Here is a 19,609-nt window from a genome sequence, read left to right on the forward strand (position 1 = left end):
CGGAATATAGATATGCCGGTTCCGCCCAACCCTAGGGCTGGACCCTTCTTTTCCTCCCAATTCGGACATGGACTTAGGGCTTTCTTGGTGGGGACAATGAAGTCAGAGATGTCTAACTTGCTAAGGGCCTATCAAACTGGGATCTACAACCATGTTTCGAGCAACTATGGAGCCAGAAAGACCGTTCCATATCACCTAGACAGTCCCTTCCAGTGACATACCTATGATGTATCATGATGCAACAACAGTTCCTAATCCTAGTTTGACTTGATGGTGATGGAGACAAAAGGTATATAAACTGTAATAGAGTCGCACCTCTATTTCCCTTAAGTTCAAATTCATTCTGCATCTTCAATCTCTCTATCTCCAATATTCTCATCTAACTTTCCTTGCACAACACACACAATGGCGCACTTTGAGGACCTCAGAAAGACCGCCTACAAGGCTGAGAATGACCTTAACACCTACCAGGCCAAGCAGGGCCTCGGCAAGAAGAGTGACTCAAGTAAGATGGAATGATGCAATCCGGTGTCTTCCATTGATACTAACCAGGCTCTCTCAGCTCTCGAGTCCGGTGTCGACGAGATGGTCAACCAGCGATTCTCCGAGCCCACTGGCGTGAAGTACGGCCCTGGCTCAACCGCCTCTGGTAGCGACCACCGCAAGATCCCCGAAGATGAGGGTGGCACTCGTGATGACCGTGACAGGTAAGATATATCACAGCATACTTTATGTTTCACAAAGCTAATATGCCATCTCTATCTAGACTCCCCAAGGCCGAGCACTTCCAGGGCGACGACGGCCCTGAAACCGGCGTGAAGCAATATTCCGAGAACCGCCCTGGCGACCAAGAAGCTCTGGACCCGCAGGACTTGAAGCGCCGCGGACTTGCTTAATAAACATGTACATTATAAAAGTGATAACCTGACGACATCTACGATAATGGAATGTTAATCAAATATCGTTTGCTTCAATATCTGAACTATATTCGACCAATTATACGATTCGGAATCGAGACACACCGATTTCATAAGTTCCATGCATTAAAAGAATAATATATTCATCCCAACCCCCGACATCTCCCCGACTAGTACAGATATACCCCGCACGCATAGCTCGGGGCCTTTGCATACGATAGCCCAATCAGCACATCTCGGGGGCCCTTAGCCTAGACAGATTAACCCATTTCTCATACACATCACTGGCATGCATGGCTAGTACCTGCTATTTGTGCTACCATAGGTTACATTCATGTATAGCTTTGTCTCGGCGCTTGATGTCGGGGAGACCTTGGCCTTGGGGCCGAACCGCCTATTGGTTTACAACTGGCCGCACCAGTCGAAACATTGACCCCTGCTCTGTGTGACGTGTTTATAAACTAGCTGCCTTCTTGCTCTTGGTGCTTCATTATCTATCTTTAACTCCTCTCTATACGGTCTAAACAAACTATTTATCCAACATGGCATATGCTGCGGTTGATCTCAAATCTATCGAGACTCGGCTATTCGTCAACAATGAGGTAGGCAATCACCACCTTTGACACAAAGCCCAATGCATGGAGTATTCCTTCGTACTAATAACTTCAGTTTCGCCCGTCATCGAGTAACAAAACATTCGAAGTGGTATACCCTTACACCAAAGAAGTTGTAGCCCAAGGTATGTATACACCCACCTTCTCCACCCGAACCAAAAACAGCCCTAACAATAAATCTCCACCAGTCCAAGAAGCCGATATCAAAGACGTTGACGACGCCGTAGCCGCAGCAAATGCAGCCTTCCCCGCCTGGCGCGACCTAGGCACAGAACAGCGCGGACACTACCTACGCAAACTATCCCAGCTGATCCTCGAGTCCAACGATGATCTAGCAAAGCTAGAGACATTATGCATCGGTCGCCCAATAACCCAATTCTTCGATGCCGGCCTAGCAGCCGAATACTTCCGGTATTTTGCTGATGCAGGCTGGAGCGCACAGGGAACAGCCAGTCTCAATACCCCCGACCATCTGAACTTGACGGTCAAGCAACCGTTCGGCGTGGTGGCGCTGATCATCCCGTGGAATTTCCCACTTATAATGTTTGCTCTTAAAATGGCGCCCGCGCTGGCAGCTGGTAATACAGTTGTGTTGAAGAGTAGCGAGAAAGCACCCTTGACGGTTTGTCTACCCCCATCTTCCTGGTACTATCGCATCTAACCACCATCCAGTCCCTCTACATGGCCAAACTAATCCAAAAAGCCGGCTTCCCCCCAGGCGTCGTCAACATCCTCTCAGGTCACGGCGACCCAGCCGGCTCAGCACTAGCATCGCACATGGGCGTCCGCGGTATCAGTTTCACAGGTTCCTCCGCAACAGGACGAAAGATCCAAGTCGCATCCGCCAAGTCCAACATGAAGCATGTGCACATGGAGCTAGGCGGTAAAACGCCAGCGATCGTGTTCCCCGACGCAGATGTCGCATCAGCAGCCGCACAGACACAATTCAGTATCCAGTTTAACAGCGGACAAATCTGCGTTGCAAATTCACGAATCTACGTGCACGAATCTATCGCAGAGCAGTTTATCAAATCCTTCCGTGAACATTTCGCCGCTGTCAAGATGGGTGATCCCATGGATCCTACAACCACACACGGTCCGCAGGTTGATATGATACAGTATGAGCGGATCAAGGAGTATCTTGCTATTGGGGAGAAGGATGGGAAGTTGACTGCTGGTGGAGATGCGAAGGATGGCTTGTTTGTGAGGCCGACTGTCTTTGAGGACGTACCTGAGGATTCGCGGTTGATGCAGGAAGAGGTTTTTGGACCGGTTGTTGCGATCAATACCTTCTCTACCGAGGAGGAGGCGATTGCCAAGGCGAATAATTCTGAGTTTGGTTTGTATGCGTCTGTTTTTACTAAGGACATTGATCGGGCTGTTCGTGTGTCTAAGGCTTTGGATGCTGGTACTGTTGGTGTCAATTGCACTAGTCCTACTGGGGCGAAGGATTGTGCTTTTGGGGGCTTTAAGTCGAGTGGCACTGGTCGTGAGGGGTTGTTGCATAGTCTTGACAGTTTTCTTGAGATCAAGACTATTTTGATCAAGGCGGTAGCGCGTCTGTGATGGATCTATGGACTTCGGCTTGTATGCAGGTTAGATGAATGGCTATATGTTTTACTTGTTACTTAGGTCTACGTAGACGGGTATTTTTGATTCAGTAGATCATTAATTGTAATCTGAATTATCTCACAACCAGGTAGCAAATTAATGGCCTTTCAAGGCACTGTATTTTGGTGTTTGGGTTCTTTTCAGGGTTGTGAGGACTCGTTCTTCCATGGTCGCTTGGGGCAGTGTCAGGGTCTGCGTAGTTCCAAACGAGATAGAAAACGCAAACTCATCGCTCCATCCGAGCATCTGCTTGGAAGCTGTGAGTTAATGTGTTGAAAAATCAGAAAAGGCAATAAACAGCCAGCAGAGCTCCGAGAACAACAGTCAAGCTGGGAATTGTGGCAGCAACCCCGGTACCGGTGTGGGCAGTAGGAGCAGATGTCGCGTTCTTCTCGTTGGAGGTGGAGGCATTGCCGGTCCGAGTGGCAGTGACTTTCACGTTGTAATCATGCTCAGAGTCCCAGGGGTAGGGGCTGGTGTAGTTGTAGGTCGCAGTCAGATTGCCGTAGGTCTTCTTGACAATGTCCAAGATACCATGTCCAGCCGAGCAGTCACCCTTGGTGAGAGGAATAGGCCATTCAGCCAAGAACTTGGAGGTCGGGCCGTTCTCTGTATCGCCAATAGACATGGGACCAGGGTAGGTCTGGTTGAGGGTCAGGTATGTCTTATCGACGTGGTAATTGACATATCCAGTCTTGTTGGCCACGATGTCGAAGATGTTGGCACCGCAATCCCAGCGGCCCAGAGATGGAAGACCCCAGTTGGCAGACACAGTGGCAATGCTCGAATAGTGAGTGTAGAAGGTGTCGTCGACGGTACCTTGGAGATGTTCGGGAATGGCACCACCGACAAGCACGCTGAAAACGCGGTTGTCGTGCTCGTAGTGCTGATCTTCATCAAAGGTCAGAAGGACGACGGTATTATTCATGAAGTACTCGTTCTTGAGCAGGTTTGCCATCCAGGGACGCTCCCACTTCGCAGCAAAGGTGATATTGGTGTCATGAGCATCGTTAGTCATGTTGGGGGTAATGAAAGCCCATTGAGGGAGCTTCTTGTTCTTGAGATCATTATCAAAGTCCACGAAGCTTTTGATCGAACGTGCACGGCTACTGTCAGAAACGACGGAGTCATAGAGCACCAAGGGGTTATGTTTGCGGACGTAGTCATTGGCATGAGTCTCCTGATTGGAGTAGTCCATTCCCTGGAAACCAGCATAAGGGATGTGCTCCTGATATTCAGCCCAGGAAATTTTCTTGGTATCAAGAAGATCTGCGACAGAAGAAATGTTGGCGGGTATCTGGTTGTAGTCGTCATTGTCCATTCCGAACGTGTCACCACCAGCGGCAGCGCAGTAGTTGGGTTCAGAAGGATGGGTGACGGCATAGTAGTTGGTCCTAAGGCATATTAGTACTTATGCCACCATGCTTGATCCATTGAATGCTTACAGAAGAATTCCCTGAGATGCGAGCCATTTCATGTTCTCGTCCGCAGCAGAGTCTTCAAAATCCTACCAAGATGTTAGTCGTGCTGCCTCTTCAGATCTATGGCTTGTGTTATCACTTACAATGTTCTCCAACCAGACCTGGTAGAATCGATCGAACACCAGCCCCTTCACGTCAGAGGTGGTCACCTCAGGCTTGATGGTAGCAGCCGCGGCATGAATCTCTGCGAGAGCAGGCTCAGAGACAGTGGCAATCTGAGCCATGACCGAAATGGCCACAGCCAAGACAACCGCGATGATAGCCTTCATTGGGATGGACTGTGTTGGTGGACGTCAATACCACGATGGAAAAGGGGGAATGTGTGAAGAATGTGAGAGGGGTAAGGGGAAGAGGAAGAAAAAGAAATAGCGAAGCCGCCAAGGGGGCTTTTTGAGCACAGCAGGAGATCTGGAAGATGATGCAGTGCGTGTGACATCGTAGACTTTAGAACAAAGTATACCCCATGTATACTTGAGGCTCTCTCATCTTGTCAGTGTCTAATCATATCTCTTGGCATCTTGCCAGTACCGCTTAGGTACCTTCCGTGTGGATTGTTATGGGAAAATATAGATGCAGGAGCACATGGTATAAAGGAGCTCTCTGGTTGGTCCATTCGATTTGTTCCTGTCCTCAGCCAAGAACCAGGGCTGATGCTTAATTCTCCCATGGTTGGATTCCTGCCGTATAAGGCTGAGGTGTCTCGGGATAGCTTCAGAACTCAAACTGCTCGGGAAGTACAAATCGGAACCCGGCGAGGTTCAGACCACCAAATAGTTGCATTCTCTTGATGATATTCGCTCTAGGCTTACTGTAGTGTAATCCTGTCGACGGGTATCCCATCCCACATTCTTGGGACCGTTTCCTCCCCATTTTATATCTATAAATGAGCATTTAACCGGCGCATTCAATAGCGGAATAGCCAGTGCGTTTGTATCCGTAAATTAATAAAGTATCGAAATCCGCTAGCTGTGGAGAAAAGCCGTGGAGAAATCAGTGACGGTTGAATATACGTATATGCTGAGCCGATCAAACGTCGGGGTCCCCCAACCAGAGCCTCTAATTGTCTGATATACAACTCCTAATTCTAAGGGTCTTTATTTGTACTCCATTTGCCAATATAGGAACCCGATTAGAACATGGCGGAAATGGGACAGTCACGTGAGATACCTCGGCTGCTCTCCGTCTGGGGAACCGAGCGCGGTGTATGAACTCCGCCCATTTCCCCGTGCTTTCTCTCTTATCCACATCCACGCCATGATCTCACGATGAGCTCAACCAACTTCGCCGCCGCACAAGAGCGAGTTCTTGAACGTCGTCGTCTACGAGAAGCCGAAGCGCGCGCACGCCATGCAGCTCAGCAACGGGCGGCTCCGATCAGCCCGGCCACCGTCCAGCGTCTTCCATACCCGTTGAATCGATTGCCGAGCTCTGGATGGCGGATATGGAATTCTATCAATGGGCGAGATGGCACGAAACCTGCATTCCGCGTGGGACAGGTGGATGCCGAATTGTTAGATGAGGAGCTGCTCGGCTTGATGAAGGGTCAGGTCGGGGATGCCCTCAAATACTTCGGGGTATGTTTGAACAGTCGGGGCGAGCCCAGAGAATGGCGGTAGCGGAAGCTGACAATGGCAACAGCCTCAGATGCGGGAAGATTGGTCGCATGAGATTCTCTTCGCATTGCGGGCGATTCTCTTCAAACTATCGATATGGGACCACAATGCGTCATATGGTGCGGCTCTGCAGGGCCTCCAGTATACCGACAGTCGCAGCAAGGGCCCAGTCTACTCATCTCCAACGAAATGGCAGAAGAGTGTATATGGCTTATTGACAGTTGGAGGGCGATATGCTTGGGACAAGTGGGAGAGCTGGTTGATCGGACAGGAAGGTGGCTACGATGAGGTTTGTTACTCAAGTGCTTACATTGAACCTACCAGACTGACAGTCACCAAGCCATCACAGGATATCCGCATGCTGTCCCGACTAACGAACCTAATTTCTACCTCGCACTCGATCGCCGCCTTCGTCTCTTTCCTTGTATTCCTTGTGAACGGCCGATACCGCACCCTGGTCGATCGCATCCTCCGCATTCGCCTTACTCCACCGTCTGCACAGGCCAGTCGGGAGGTGTCCTTCGAGTACCTGAACCGGCAACTTGTATGGCACGCGTTTACCGAATTTCTTCTTTTCCTCCTTCCTCTTGTTGGAATCAGTCGTTGGCGGCGGTGGATTTCTCGCGCTTGGCGAAAGATGATATCTTCTGTCAAGTCAAGCGGCGAGGATGACGAGCCTTCCGAAAAGCAAGGGGAGCTGGCCTTCCTCCCGGAACGGACTTGCGCCATCTGCTACCGCGACCAGAACCCAACCACGACGACTGAAACAGATGTAATGGCGGCCTCTACATCAGGTGGTATTGCTGGATCTGCCCAGACAGACATCACAAATCCATATGAGACGGTTCCTTGTGGTTGTATCTACTGTTTCGTCTGCATCGTGCAGAAACTAGAAGGTGAAGAGGGCCAAGGATGGGTTTGTCTCCGTTGTGGTGAAATTGTCAAGAAGTGCCAGCCTTGGAATGGCGATGTCCTTGAAGAGGCCCGCTCACAGCCTGGCACAGGAAAGATTGTCGGGTTTGCCATGGACGAGGAGCCGGATGAGGCTCGTGGGATCGATCATGATCAAGGAAGCTCCGAAAAGTCCAGCCCGTTGGAGGAGATAACTGCCGACGAGTCCCTTCAGCATTCAAACCAATGGTCAGCCGTTGAGAAAGAAGACGAAGAAACCTCAGAAACAAACGGAGATGTCAAGCCCACTTCGGCATGACCGCAGTCGTAAAATCCACGGCTTGTCATCCGAATGTCCTACCGGGAGAACATCCCATTGTCTTTTCTACATGTTTATATAGCCATCAACAAGTCAGCCGCAGTACATAGCGCACTCACACCTTCAATAGAAACCAACGATACCCATATCAATTTGAACAAAGTAGCAATCTCATAATCGTACACACCCAATTAACTTCACGCGTATGCAGCAGAGCAATCGCAATCCCCCAAATCACGGAAGAACCCAAGAATTAACAGCAGCATAAAACGCAATCCCAGCCCCAATAAGCGGAAAGCCCGCCCTAATCAAATTCAGCCGAGCCCACTTCTTCAGCAAAGCAGGAACCTCCCCATCCTCCTTCCCCCACTTGGCCTCCTCCTTAGCACCAACAACCATGCCCTCGGTCCCCTCAACCTCAGCCCCATCCGCGCGAACAGCATGCTCCCTCAAGCGGCCATTAGTCTTCCCCATAACAATAAACGTGAAAGGCGCAATCCCCATAGTAACAACAACGGCAACCAAATAAACAGTTGACCAGCTCGATCCGATGATGGGCGCTGGTGCGGGACTGTCCCGTAGCGCCCACATGGCGTAGAGGTTTGCTAGGGAGGCTGTGCCTGCCAGCCCGGGGAAGATCTTCTTGCCTCGGTCGTAGATGTCTAGCCATTGGTGTGTTAGGTGTGCGGCTGGTGTTCCGGGTGTTGTGTCTTGGGTTAGGGTTTTGTTGGTTGGGTGGCGGGGTGGGAGGGCTAGGTTTGGGATGCTTATTATTGAGAGGGTTGCTATGCCGCCTGGAGTTCGTTTGTGTAAGTTGATGGATGCGTATAGTATAGATATAGATAGATGGCTGATTGCAGATGATGGGGTATGGGTATGGTATCCTCTGGAGGGTTATGTACCTGCAGCGACGGCGCAACCGATGGTCCCAATTGCCTGGGCAATTCGAACGTCTGTTGTCATGTTATTGATGGTTTGTCTTGATGTTTCGGAGGTGGTTTACGGATGAGTGTTGCAAGGGGATGATGTAGGTAGGGTTTGGTCATGTGCCATGGGCAGTTGGGGATTATATGACGTCGACGCGGAGTCGGGCTCTGCGGCTTTCGGGTTTTGCAGGGTTTTTGACATGCAATCCTTTTAATGTACTTGAAACCCTTTTCACGGATTTTGACGGGTAACTGATCCACTACTGGTCAGATCTCTAAAAATAATCTGACAAGAGGAGTACCTGGCAGGTCGTGTGTTGTCGGTAGCTCATAGTTCCGGGGTTTGGAGATCGCCGAGTTGTCAGAGCTAGGCAAGGCGGAAGTTCGGAGCTGCAATCACCGTCTTCTATCAGGGGTGTACTGTATTATCAGAGAAATTCATAACAGTGAAAGATTCGTGAGCTATACACTATAATATAATAACAAAATCAACAATTTCTGGATATCCTGGCGACTAAACAAGAACAAGTCCCCGAAAACAGCAAAAAAGTCAAGGCAACATGAATTCATAGCCAACCCCAAGCGATATTACCTCCACATATATTGCACATCGCCAATCACGGCGTTTTTAGGTGGACACAGTCAGACAAGCCCGACTACACCTCGTCGAGCCTCAAACCAGAAGGACTTGCTTACGAAGAGGCAGGCTTCTTCTTCTCGAAGGGGCCATCCCAGTGAAGCTTAAGCGACATGGGGAACGGGCAGTAGGCAGTACCATCGCCACGGAGGTAGTTGTAGTAACCACCCTCCTGGGGGATCTTCTTGAGCTGGCCCTGGGCACCAGCAGCGCGGCGAAGGTTCTGCAGACGACCAACAACGCGCAGCATAGCGACGAGAGCAATCTTGGTGATCTGCTCGCCGAAGCCGGTGGTAGGGCCTTGGCCGTGGTTGATGTACGAGTCGATGGGGCGGTCGAGACGGACCTCGTTGGGCTCGGGGAAGACGCCGGCGTCGTGGTTGGCCTCGCCAAAGGAGGCGAAGACCTGCTGGCCGACCTGGATGCTGTAGGTCTTGCCGTTCTCCTCGACGGTGACCGGGACCTTGGCCTCGCGGAAGGCGCCGAAGGTGCCGTTCAGACGGATGGCTTCCAGGCAGTAGCGGTACAGTGTCTCGTCGGAGTCGGCGGAGTCGTCCTTGGCCAGACGGTTGATCTCGGCCAGGTGGGCTTTGTTCTCGGGTGCAGTGTAGTACTCGATAATCTGGGTGAAGACCTGGCCCTGGTTGGGGACCATGCCGACGATGGTGGGGATGATGGCGGACCAGGTGATGTCCGAGGCGCTGGAGCCGGCTTCCTTCATGCGGCGGATGGCGTCGGTGCCGAACTCACGAAGGGCGTTGTCGTGGGGACGGAAGTTGTCCAAGATGCCGGAGAAGAGGCCGCTGTTGGTGTCGGCTTTGACGGTGGCTTCGACGACGGCGCCAAGCTGGCTGGAGACGGCGGAGGCGGCGCGGTTCAGCGAGTACGAGCGCGGAGCATCGACGTCGAAGAAGAGCGCAGAGAAGATAGTCGATAGGATCATGTACATCTCGTGCTCGGTGAAGAGACCGCGGGGGTTCTCCTCGGTCTTCAGAGGGAGACCGAAGATGGTCGAGGCGAAGTGGACGTGGGCCAGGTTACCGACATCACGGGTGATATCGATCTGGTTGATCTTTCCCAGTTGGCCACCCTTCTCGGCGATCAGACGCTCGGTGATATCCTCGTAGAACTTCTTGACGAGCTTGGGGAACTCCTCGGTATTAAGAGCCTTGCCAATGGCCTCACGCTGCTCGGTGCCGAACTCACCCTTGCCGAAGAGCTCGCTCATAGAGCGGCCCCAGCTGGGCTGGAAATCCTTCTGGTTTTCGAGGAGCAGCTTGGCGCTCTGGTGAGAAACCAGGTTGATGCGGGGCTCAATGAAGGCGGGTTTGTCCCAGGAGTAGTCCTGCTCACGGCCGAGGTTCTTCATGATGTTGCGGTTCTCGCTGGGGATGGTCATGGGGTAGTGGGCGTAGATGGAGTCGGGCTTGTAGTAGTTGGGGAACGCGCGGGTAGCGAGCTTGTAGAAGACACAGCCCTGGTTGATGTTCAGGTCATAGCGGCACTCGTTGTAGCCCCAGTTGGTCAAGTTACGGGGGTTGTAGTCAATGGTGTAGTGACGGTCACCACGGACGAGGGCGACGGCATCAGAGAGCACGGCACGGGAGATGGTGTAGGTAGGGGCGATACCAACACCAGGGATCATGGGCTCCTTGGCTTCCTCGGAAACGATTCCGGGGTACAATTCAATGTAGTCGGGGTGCTCGTACAGGTGACGCAGAGTATCGGCAATCTCGGGGTTGGAGTTGACCTCCTCAAATGTGTCGTAAGTCTTCAGGCCGAAGTGCTTACGGAACTCGTTGAGGGAGCCGACGTTCCATCTACGGGAAGCCTCGATACCGAGAATCTCAATGGAGCGCAGGGCCTTGGGCACGTTGCGGGGACCGAAAGAGCTGGCAACATCCTCGGTAGCATGAGTCAGAATGTTGACAAGCTCCTCGTCCTTGAAGAAGCCACCCTCGCCACGCTTAAGGCCGGCGAACTCACGCTTGGAGGGATCAGCATCGAGCCTACCCTCAACCTTCTTCATACCCTGAAGCAACTCATGCATGGTGACCTCCTCAGCGGGCTTGCCCATGAGGTCATAGTAGATATGCTCGATCCACTTCTCATCACCCTGACTGATGGTCGAGTGCCAGCGGTAGGCCAGGTTGAACTCGACAGAGCACTGGTTACCGAGACCAGAGGGAGTGGCACCGGCCTTCTCCATCTGAGCACGGGGGTCCAGGCACCAGGTGGAGTTGGTGCGATTTAGGTTGACAATGGTGCGTAGGTAGTCGTACAGGGTGATGTTGATGTACAGACCACAAGTGATGAGACGACCAGTCTGGAACAGGTCCTCATCACGCTTGACCCAGGCGGCTTTGGTCTCCTCCTCAGACATGCCAGGGCGGGGCTTGCTGAAGCGGTTGTTCTCGTTGATCTCGGCGAGCTGTTCAACAATGTGGTTGTGGAAACGGTTCAGCATGACCAGGAGAACACCGCAAGCAGCAGGAAGGGCCTGAAGACGACCCTCGGAGAAGCAGTCGGGCTTCAGCTTTCCGTCCTTGTGGGAACGGATGAGATCCTGCTGCTCCTTGACATCACCGTAGAGAATGGAGAGGTCCAGGTAGGCGGAGGTCTTGTTCAGGTGCTGTTGACGGTAATCGGTCTGGAAAATATCTAGGAAGCTAGCGCATTAGCGTGTGAATGTCAATTGTCAGCGAAGCAGACTTACCGTGGATAATCAGAGAGGCCCAGTCGAAGAAGACACTGGAGACCTTGTTGGGGTGAGGAGTAAACTCCTGACGGGCGAAGAGGGTATCGAAAATCAGACCGGCGTCAGGAAGTCCAGAAGGCTGGATGGTGAGGGGAGGAATAGTGCGGCAGTATGCGGTGTTAGCAGCTCCAAGCCAGGGGAGAGTAGGGTTGTTGTTGCTGCCATCAGCAGAGCGGTACTTGAAGTCGTCGCCCATGTAACTATTCCCAGCGTTAGCGCGCAATTGCAAGGCGGCCTCCAATTGGTGGATCCTTACGAAAGAGGAGGGTGAGGAATTGAGTTCCATAGCTCATCCAGGAAGACATTGGTAAGCTCGGTACGGTTCTTGGAGTTACCGGGCAGATCGGCAACCATCTGGATGATGCGCTCCATCAGGTAGGTCTTGTCATCGACAAGCTCGCCGGAGGCCTTGCTCTTGACGAGATCCTTGACAGTGTTGACATCGCGGAATCCGAGCGACTTGATATCATTGATCAGACCGGAAGACTGGTCGTGCTTCAGGAAGGTGCCGTCACCGGTCTGGTTGGGCAGGGGCTCATTTGAGGCGTGAATGGCCTGCGCAAACTTCTCGAAGGTTGCGACAACCTCGGCGCGCTTCACGACGTGGCTTTCCTCCTGGTTGGAGGTGGCTTTGCGTGCGGGGGAGACCTTGGAGAAGCGCTTGCTGGGCTTCTCTGCGCTCTTAGGCTCGCTGTCGCCATTGTCCTTGGACGACCGCTTGAACTGGGTAGAGATTCTCCTCAACATTGTGAATAGAGACTCTGGCAGGAAACAGAATGGTATCACAGAAACAAAAAAAAAAGAAAATTGGGTATAAAAAGAGTCAGAGATGGCTACCAAGGGCCAGATTAGGGGAAGAAGAAGGAGTATCCGTCGCGCGACGGAGCTCGAAGCATTTAAAAATGAGCGCGGGCAACGCAAGTCAGCTGCAAGACTGTGGAGCAAGTAAAGGTGGCGGGTTTGTTATCGCCAATAGTTGATTGACTGCAGGAACTGGAACTGATTGACGGAGAGACCGATCTTTCCAGACCTGAACCTGACTCAGGGAGTACGGTTACCAGGCCCCGCATGTACAAGCTCAATGCATCCAAAAGAGGTACAGTGGGGGCAGGGCAGTGGGGACACGATGATGAAAGGCCTGAACGCAGTAATTGATCATCATGCATGACGGCCAGTGGACAGCTATGTTCCTGAGAAAGGGGGCGGGGCAGGCGATTGGGCACGGGCTGTCTATACACTTTTGTACTGTAGTACAATTTTCATCTGAGCATCGTCATAATATCATATGTCCATAGTACATGCAGGGTATCCAAGCTGAGCTAGGTAAGCTGAGAAAGATGAGAGACAAGATCAGCGCATGCGTCACAATCTGTCTAAGGGAGAAATATCCCTACAGACCAATTAATGTGACCTCTGTAATGCATAAGCAGCGGTGTACAGAGAAGAGATTTCCCGCATGGAAGTCGAAGCTCCACACTGGGGATGTCAAGATCGAGCTAAATCGACACTAAGTGGGGAGAGTTTGCCGGTCTTCGCTCGCTCTGTATCTCCCGATCGGATTTGGCAGTCGCAAAATACGGTGGCTGGCTGACCCGGTTCTGAGTTGGAGGGTGCTGTCATACCCTTTGAACTTTTCACCGACATCAATTCGCCTCTGGTGTGTAGGCCTTGAGCATAGACCATACAGACGCAAGGAAAATCGAGGATGTGACAGAGAACAAGATGTGATCGGAAATAAAAAAAATACACAGCCGTAACAATGTTTTTGTCTTGTAAGATCGTCACGGCCCACCCGTTCGCCCACTGACTATGGATTTTTAGTCCGTCGAGTGGCGAACGGGCCGCTTACACCACGAACCACATTGTGTTGTCTGTCATTGGCAGCTGAGTCTGCCAGTCATTGTCAGGAATTATTCAGATTGTGATGTATCGTATAGCTGAATCCCACCTTTAGGGTCTCCCTTTCCTCGTGGCGCTTTACTAGAAATTCCAGGAAGTGTGCCCCTTGAAAAACAAAGAAGGTAATTCATAAACCTGTCAACGTCAAGAGAAAGACGAGATGTTGTGGAAGTTGACTCCAGACAAACACAACCAAACAAATGAACCACGGGTCGGGCATTTGTCTGTCCGGGGGACACGGCCACTCCCGAGGTCCTATATCTAAGCATAACTTATCGTCAGTATCTGAGATCTCTTCTCGATACATTCCCCTTTTTTCGGCATTCGATCTTCTACTGGACTTGATACATTAGTATACCCTAGGTTACTGAGCGCTGGATCCCGGCCCACAATTTCCAGCCATCCGGGTCCAACCTTTTTCAGATGGGATTTAGCGCGCATTCTTGAGAACCTCCTGAATCCCAGTTTCTGCATGTGCACTCAAGATCTTGATCTCAATGACCTCAGACAACAGAGTCTGGGACCCGGTCCGTGTCCCTCCTTGACACAAACTAATTCTCAAAAAGTAGGTGGGTCGCGGTCCAGGCGAGACACCCTTCACGAGCGAGGGCCGCTAGCAGGGTTGCAACTGTAGAAAGGGTTAGACCCGATCGCTGACGGCCGAGCCATCCAGGCGGAGGAACACTTGCCCCCCTTACGACGCTACTCAATTTATTGGTGGCCAACACGCTCTCAGAGATTGGAGAATGATCGACAGTAATATCCCGAACACCAAGAGAGATCGGCTCCTATCTCCGCTGTGCTCATAGGCCAAACCCTGATGAGCAGATGGGTCCAATAGTCGCGTAGCAACAAAGGTTTGTACCGAGTAAAATCTGCACGTCTCCCTTTTTGCTTTTTGTCTTTTCAGCCCGGTACTCCTCGCACATGTCTTTCTTACATGTACATGTATGGTATCATAGGAATCCACCCTTCATACACTACTGCGCAGGTCCGGGCCGGGCATTCCTCGTGCAGAGTGTCTCGAGTCAGGTTCAGTCTGGTTTGCAACTATCGCAGATCAAGCAATGATATCCGTTGCATCTTCATTGGATGGTATGCACTCCTACTGATAATTTTGAGCCCCGTTCTGTGTAACAAACAAAGTCGCCTCCTGGATTTGGGGACGCTAGATATGTAGGACTGTCCATCCCCGGAGCAAATACCAGAAACAATACGACTGTGTAAGGAAAGATTTGTGATTAGAATGTGCCACGCCGGGGCCCGCCCGTCAGCCCACGCCAGCTTGACGTATTGTTTTCCAAAGCTGCAGCGATCGACTAGTGGTTTAGACACTCTTATATCCCCCTCCCTGCTGGGGCCGACGTAGACTCTGATTCGTGTAATTCACTGTATCCAGCTGCATCTGCGGAGTGGGCTTCACTGGCTTGATTTTTCTCCCTCTTCCCGTCTGTTATATTAGTATCCTTGAGGGGCTGATTATTACTGCCTGAAGTTGGAACAACTCTGACCGACTGAATCTTTTTTTCCGTCAGCATTATGGCGCACGGTTACGGACATCAAGGGCCGTCAGGCACCCCGAAGCAGTTCGTGCTCTGTTTCGATGGCACCGGAAACAAGTTTGCCGGTGATGAGTCCGACAGCAATGTGCTCAAAATTTTTCGCGTAAGTGGGACGCAGGGCCAAGAGTCTTGAAACGGTGTTGACAAGTCGCAGATGCTCGACCGCAGCAAAAGCCACCAGTACCATTACTACCAGCCTGGTATTGGCACATATGTGACATCTAAGTCGCTCTCCAGTCATGGCCGCATCCAGCGTATCAAGTCTGCGTATCAAAAGGCCAAGGACTCGGCGGTCGGGTCCTCCTTTGACGAACATGTCATGGGTGGGTACAAGTTCTTGATGCGATACTATTCTCCAGGCGACGAGATCTTCTTCATTGGCTTCAGTCGTGGCTCATATATCGCGCGATTCTTGGCCGAGATGCTCGATTATATCGGTTTGCTGGAAGCCGGAAATGAAGAACTGGTTCGTTTCGCGTGGAAGACATTTGCGAAATGGCAGCAGCGATCCGACGACACGGAAGAGGATCGCGAAGAGAAGAAGAAACTCTTCACGTATATGAAGGCCTTCCGTGAAACCTTCAGTCGTCCCATCTCGCGCATCCGTTTCATGGGTCTGTTCGATACCGTGAACAGTGTGCCGCGCTTCGAGTCCGCGTGGATGCAACGCACTAAATTCCCCTATACAGCACGCAGTTCAGCCAGGGTAATCCGCCATGCTGTGGGAATTGACGAACGCCGTGCCAAATTCCGTCAGGATCTGATCTCTGGCCCTCGCCCTCGGGGACAGAAGCACCACCGTCATCGCCACCATCTGCCCAAGAACCCGCTTGAGAGTCACATGGAGCGCCACCGTGATGCCCAGCGTCATCTGCATCTTTTCCACCAGGACCACAAACAGCAGAAAGATGAGAAGACTGACGAACGCCCGGATGCTGTCCCATCCATTCGTTTCAACGATAACTCCGAAGAAGAGAAGCAGAACAACAAGGCCGAACCTGAACGTGAAGTTCCTGGCTGGGGACCTCACCAGGGCGAGTCATACTATCACAGCGCGCAGCACTCGCACCATAACTCTCAACAAACCTCTCGCGCAGGAAGCGAAACCGGCACCATGCAGCAACATGCATACCGCGCACCCTCACCCCGACGCAACCTCGCCGTGCCAAAGGCCTCAATGGAAGACCTGCACTCGGTACAAAGCAAGGAATCCTGCCATAGCGGACACTCAAATGTGCTCTCCGTACACATCCCGGGAGAAGAATCGGACGATGACGAAGATGACCAGGACATCCACGAGATCTGGTTCCCAGGCTGCCACGCAGACATTGGCGGAGGCTGGAAACTGCACGATGGTGAGATGTGGGCACTCAGCCACGCGCCCCTTGTGTGGATGACCCAGGAAGCACAAAAGGCCGGCCTCGAACTAGACGAGCGCAAGATGAAGCAGTTCCAGTGCCTGGAGGAGTTCCAGGGTGACTACACTCCTATCAGGGAGGAGATAAATGCGCGCCGGCCGAGTCGTTGTGTCGAGGGCCACGGCGATGACGCTGATATGTTCCGTTCTGCACCTGATGAGAAGGAGCGCTCGGCTGCTAGCCGTGATTTCTGGCATGCGCTGCATACGTCCAGCACGAAGGGTCTGATGCATGACTGTCTCATGTTTAACCAAGGCATTCCTGCTATGTCGGTTATTTCGTGGCGCATCATGGAGTGGTTGCCGTTCCGGCGTATGGATTTGCAGCCCGATGGGTCGTGGAAGCCGATTAGCTGGCCCCTGCCTCGTGGCGAGGTCCGCGATGTGCCGAAAAATGCTGAAATTCACGTTTCTGCTATTCGCCGTATGCAGGCCAACAAGGGGTACCGTCCTGGTAATGTGATTGTTGGTGGCGGTGGTCGCGGTATACGTGTTGCGCCGGAGGAACATGGTATGGGTGAGTGGGTGGTTTACAAGAATGAGGGTGATCCAGTGCGCGAAACATATGTCCGCAAGGACGTCACTAAGTGTAAGGAGGGTGAGGAAGAGAAGCCTCAGAAAACCCACCCTGTGTCCTAAGATATCCCTGTTTTCTCTTTTGTTTTTTCGTCTTTCTCTACACGCCGTCACTTTGGCACTTTTTCTATACTGTCTAATAGGTAATTTTATTCGAGAAGAGTTTGTATCAAATGCTATGTACCTACATCTGAGTTACACTCATATACTCGAGCCTGGAGTCCTCTAGAGCTGTCTAGAATCCTGCAGTCTAGATCGAAACCCGTTTACCGTCAATGTCTTGGTCTCTTGGCGTACAGTGTGCTCGGCGAATCATTGTCTATAGTTGTGAGGGTAGACGTAGCAAAGACTGACCGAATGTTTGGAGGTCGAATCAAACAACGGAGCATGGAGCATGGAATACGCACTTCGGCGTGCCCGTACTAGTAGATACGATCTACCTCTCTTACTCACCTTCTAAAACTGAATGCAACGTAAACAGACAACCGAGACAATAAAGAGGGAATCCGTGGATACAGAGTGGATAGAGTCTAGAACATGTTCTTAGGAGTCTGGCCATTTAAGGCTCAACGGCTAATGTGGGTATGAAGAAGTGAACATAGAGATGTTCATGTGCATGTACTGTACATGTAGACTCTGTACTTAACGTTATTCAATGGGACTCGGAAACTTTGGGTATAATTGAAGTCACCGGTGAAAGCTTAGGTCAAGTTTTGGTTAAAATGTCCCTTGCAAAGTAAACACCATTCGCGATCCACAGGTATACGAATCTCGGGTCTGTTTATGAATGATGCCACGATTCATTGGGCCGAAATAGTTCCGGGCATCAGAGGACGTCAACAGATGCTAAGAATAGTCCCGAACTATAGGCCGGGATTTGATATTAGGAAGGTAAATGATAGGAGAACCAAAAAACAAGAACATCGGGATATGAACAAACTGAGGCAATATCTACAAAGGTAAAATTAAAAGGCAAAACGGGATCGAAGACGAAACAAGTGAAGAATCTGCCGTGAGAAGAGAAGAGGCTGAAAAGATCATCGGGGGATCCGGGCGGGATTGGCTCCGGCCTCAACCTTTTTTCTCCCCCCTTCCACATCTTTGAACTCACCATTCTACTACCCCCTTTTCACTTCACTTTGGCAGGCAGGTTCTGCCATTTGCTCTGTTTTCTCATGTCATAATGCGAGGGTAAATCTCTCTACCCCTTAACTCTTTGACATGGAGCGAATGCGCCTGCGCGAACCCGACTCCGGTTCAGAAAAGGAGGACGTCATGGTCACTTTATCGCTTTCCCCCGAACCACCGGCAGCGCCTCGGACCCGATCCCCTTTGGCCCGATCGCACCTCCGCTCTCGGTCACTGGCGGGGATCCCGGGTATGCCGTCTATGACGCGCGCCTACTCCTCCCCAGGGCTGGACTCCCGGGGTCGGTATTTCTTTATCAACGGTCGCGGGGCACCGGTCGATTCAAAAAGGAACTTGCCTCACATGCGCTCTGAAGACCACATCGAAACTCGCATGGGTTCCCTGAACATCTCAGAGACCATCTCAGAGAATGCAGAGCTTGAAACAGCCCCCCGATCACCATCCTCACAGTCCGGCTCTCCTGTCCTCATGGCGCAGACGTTCCCCCGCATCGGTCGCCTGCGGTCAACCTCTCCCCTTCACCTTCAGCCCTCCGGCGGCTCCCCTTCCTTGCATTCCTCCCCCGTGCTTGGCTCCAAGTACAACGAATCATACCCGGTGAATTCTGCTTCTTCTGTCTCCTCGGTCTCCATCCCCTCGACCCCGACCAGCTTGCGGTCTCGAAGCCCCAGCATCTCGTCCTTGGAAACAATCCCCGACATCCCAGATGCCGAGAATGAGGCTCTGGAAGAAGATCGCATTGCCGAGTTGAAAGCCGCGGCAGACGCAGCCGATGCGGCCAGCAATGCGAACCGACGCCGCGGAGCATCTGATGTGCCTGGCTCCTTCACCACGATGCGAGGGGGAACTGGCACATACGCACCCCGCAACGATAAGCGGAAGCGATGGAGTGTCTGCGGTGCCGAACGACGGCAGGATCTCGACCTAGAGACCATTTGGGAGGATTAAGCGGGTATTCTACAATCCCATCTCGATTCACACATATCCGCGCCTCCAACGATTCCCTTCAATTTCATGCGCGCATTATTGTCTTTGGATTTGATCTTCGCTGCTCGATCCTGCCTTTCTGTTCTATGGCGCTTCACTCCATCTTTGAACTTCCTTGATACCCTTCCTTTACCCCCGACCTGTACATACCCTTTCGGTCCTTGTTTTTTTTTTTTTTCAAAAGGCGCTTTCGTCCAGGAGTTCTACGACGATTTATGCCGTTTCCCGCTGCGGCGGATCTGACCAAGTGTG

At 51.8% G+C, this 19,609-nt stretch overlaps 8 protein-coding genes across 8 annotated transcripts; 5 read left to right on the forward strand and 3 right to left on the reverse strand.

Moving 5' to 3' along the window:
• Nucleotides 1-405: 405 nt before the first annotated feature.
• PENARI_c001G07731 (uncharacterized protein) lies at nucleotides 406-896 on the forward strand (the record flags this gene model as incomplete). The annotated part of the gene is made up of 3 exons (XM_022626744.1): nucleotides 406-505; nucleotides 563-707; nucleotides 767-896. 3 exons carry the CDS (start codon nucleotides 406-408, stop codon nucleotides 894-896), a joined length of 375 nt encoding a protein of 124 aa, XP_022493820.1.
• A 563-nt stretch (nucleotides 897-1,459) lies between these two features.
• On the forward strand, nucleotides 1,460-3,097 carry PENARI_c001G01195 (aldehyde dehydrogenase family protein; the record flags this gene model as incomplete). Its single annotated transcript, XM_022626215.1, has 4 exons — nucleotides 1,460-1,519; nucleotides 1,587-1,656; nucleotides 1,720-2,153; nucleotides 2,204-3,097. 4 exons carry the CDS (start codon nucleotides 1,460-1,462, stop codon nucleotides 3,095-3,097), a joined length of 1,458 nt encoding a protein of 485 aa, XP_022493265.1.
• A 325-nt stretch (nucleotides 3,098-3,422) lies between these two features.
• PENARI_c001G03890 (acid phosphatase PHOa) lies at nucleotides 3,423-4,892 on the reverse strand (the record flags this gene model as incomplete). The annotated part of the gene is made up of 3 exons (XM_022626436.1): nucleotides 3,423-4,536; nucleotides 4,588-4,649; nucleotides 4,707-4,892. 3 exons carry the CDS (start codon nucleotides 4,890-4,892, stop codon nucleotides 3,423-3,425), a joined length of 1,362 nt encoding a protein of 453 aa, XP_022493183.1.
• Nucleotides 4,893-5,888: 996 nt separating this feature from the next.
• On the forward strand, nucleotides 5,889-7,446 carry PENARI_c001G07971 (pex2/pex10/pex12 family protein; the record flags this gene model as incomplete). The annotated part of the gene is made up of 2 exons (XM_022626765.1): nucleotides 5,889-6,197; nucleotides 6,262-7,446. 2 exons carry the CDS (start codon nucleotides 5,889-5,891, stop codon nucleotides 7,444-7,446), a joined length of 1,494 nt encoding a protein of 497 aa, XP_022493204.1.
• A 234-nt stretch (nucleotides 7,447-7,680) lies between these two features.
• On the reverse strand, nucleotides 7,681-8,409 carry PENARI_c001G09813 (anthrone oxygenase family protein; the record flags this gene model as incomplete). The annotated part of the gene is made up of 2 exons (XM_022626901.1): nucleotides 7,681-8,240; nucleotides 8,349-8,409. 2 exons carry the CDS (start codon nucleotides 8,407-8,409, stop codon nucleotides 7,681-7,683), a joined length of 621 nt encoding a protein of 206 aa, XP_022493423.1.
• Nucleotides 8,410-9,064: 655 nt separating this feature from the next.
• PENARI_c001G08740 (peroxidase/cytochrome P450 family protein) lies at nucleotides 9,065-12,514 on the reverse strand (the record flags this gene model as incomplete). Its single annotated transcript, XM_022626817.1, has 3 exons — nucleotides 9,065-11,670; nucleotides 11,726-11,967; nucleotides 12,024-12,514. The coding sequence occupies 3 exons, from the start codon at nucleotides 12,512-12,514 to the stop codon at nucleotides 9,065-9,067; spliced, it is 3,339 nt and encodes a 1,112-aa protein (XP_022493955.1).
• Nucleotides 12,515-15,205: 2,691 nt separating this feature from the next.
• PENARI_c001G03709 (T6SS phospholipase effector Tle1-like catalytic domain-containing protein) lies at nucleotides 15,206-17,284 on the forward strand (the record flags this gene model as incomplete). The annotated part of the gene is made up of 2 exons (XM_022626417.1): nucleotides 15,206-15,331; nucleotides 15,383-17,284. 2 exons carry the CDS (start codon nucleotides 15,206-15,208, stop codon nucleotides 17,282-17,284), a joined length of 2,028 nt encoding a protein of 675 aa, XP_022493575.1.
• Nucleotides 17,285-18,442: 1,158 nt separating this feature from the next.
• PENARI_c001G09709 (uncharacterized protein) lies at nucleotides 18,443-19,318 on the forward strand (the record flags this gene model as incomplete). The annotated part of the gene is made up of 1 exon (XM_022626896.1): nucleotides 18,443-19,318. One exon carries the CDS (start codon nucleotides 18,443-18,445, stop codon nucleotides 19,316-19,318), a length of 876 nt encoding a protein of 291 aa, XP_022493310.1.
• Nucleotides 19,319-19,609: the final 291 nt, after the last annotated feature.

Source organism: Penicillium arizonense (assembly GCF_001773325.1).
Source record: "Penicillium arizonense strain CBS 141311 chromosome Unknown PENARI_contig001, whole genome shotgun sequence".
Taxonomy (NCBI): domain Eukaryota; kingdom Fungi; phylum Ascomycota; class Eurotiomycetes; order Eurotiales; family Aspergillaceae; genus Penicillium; species Penicillium arizonense.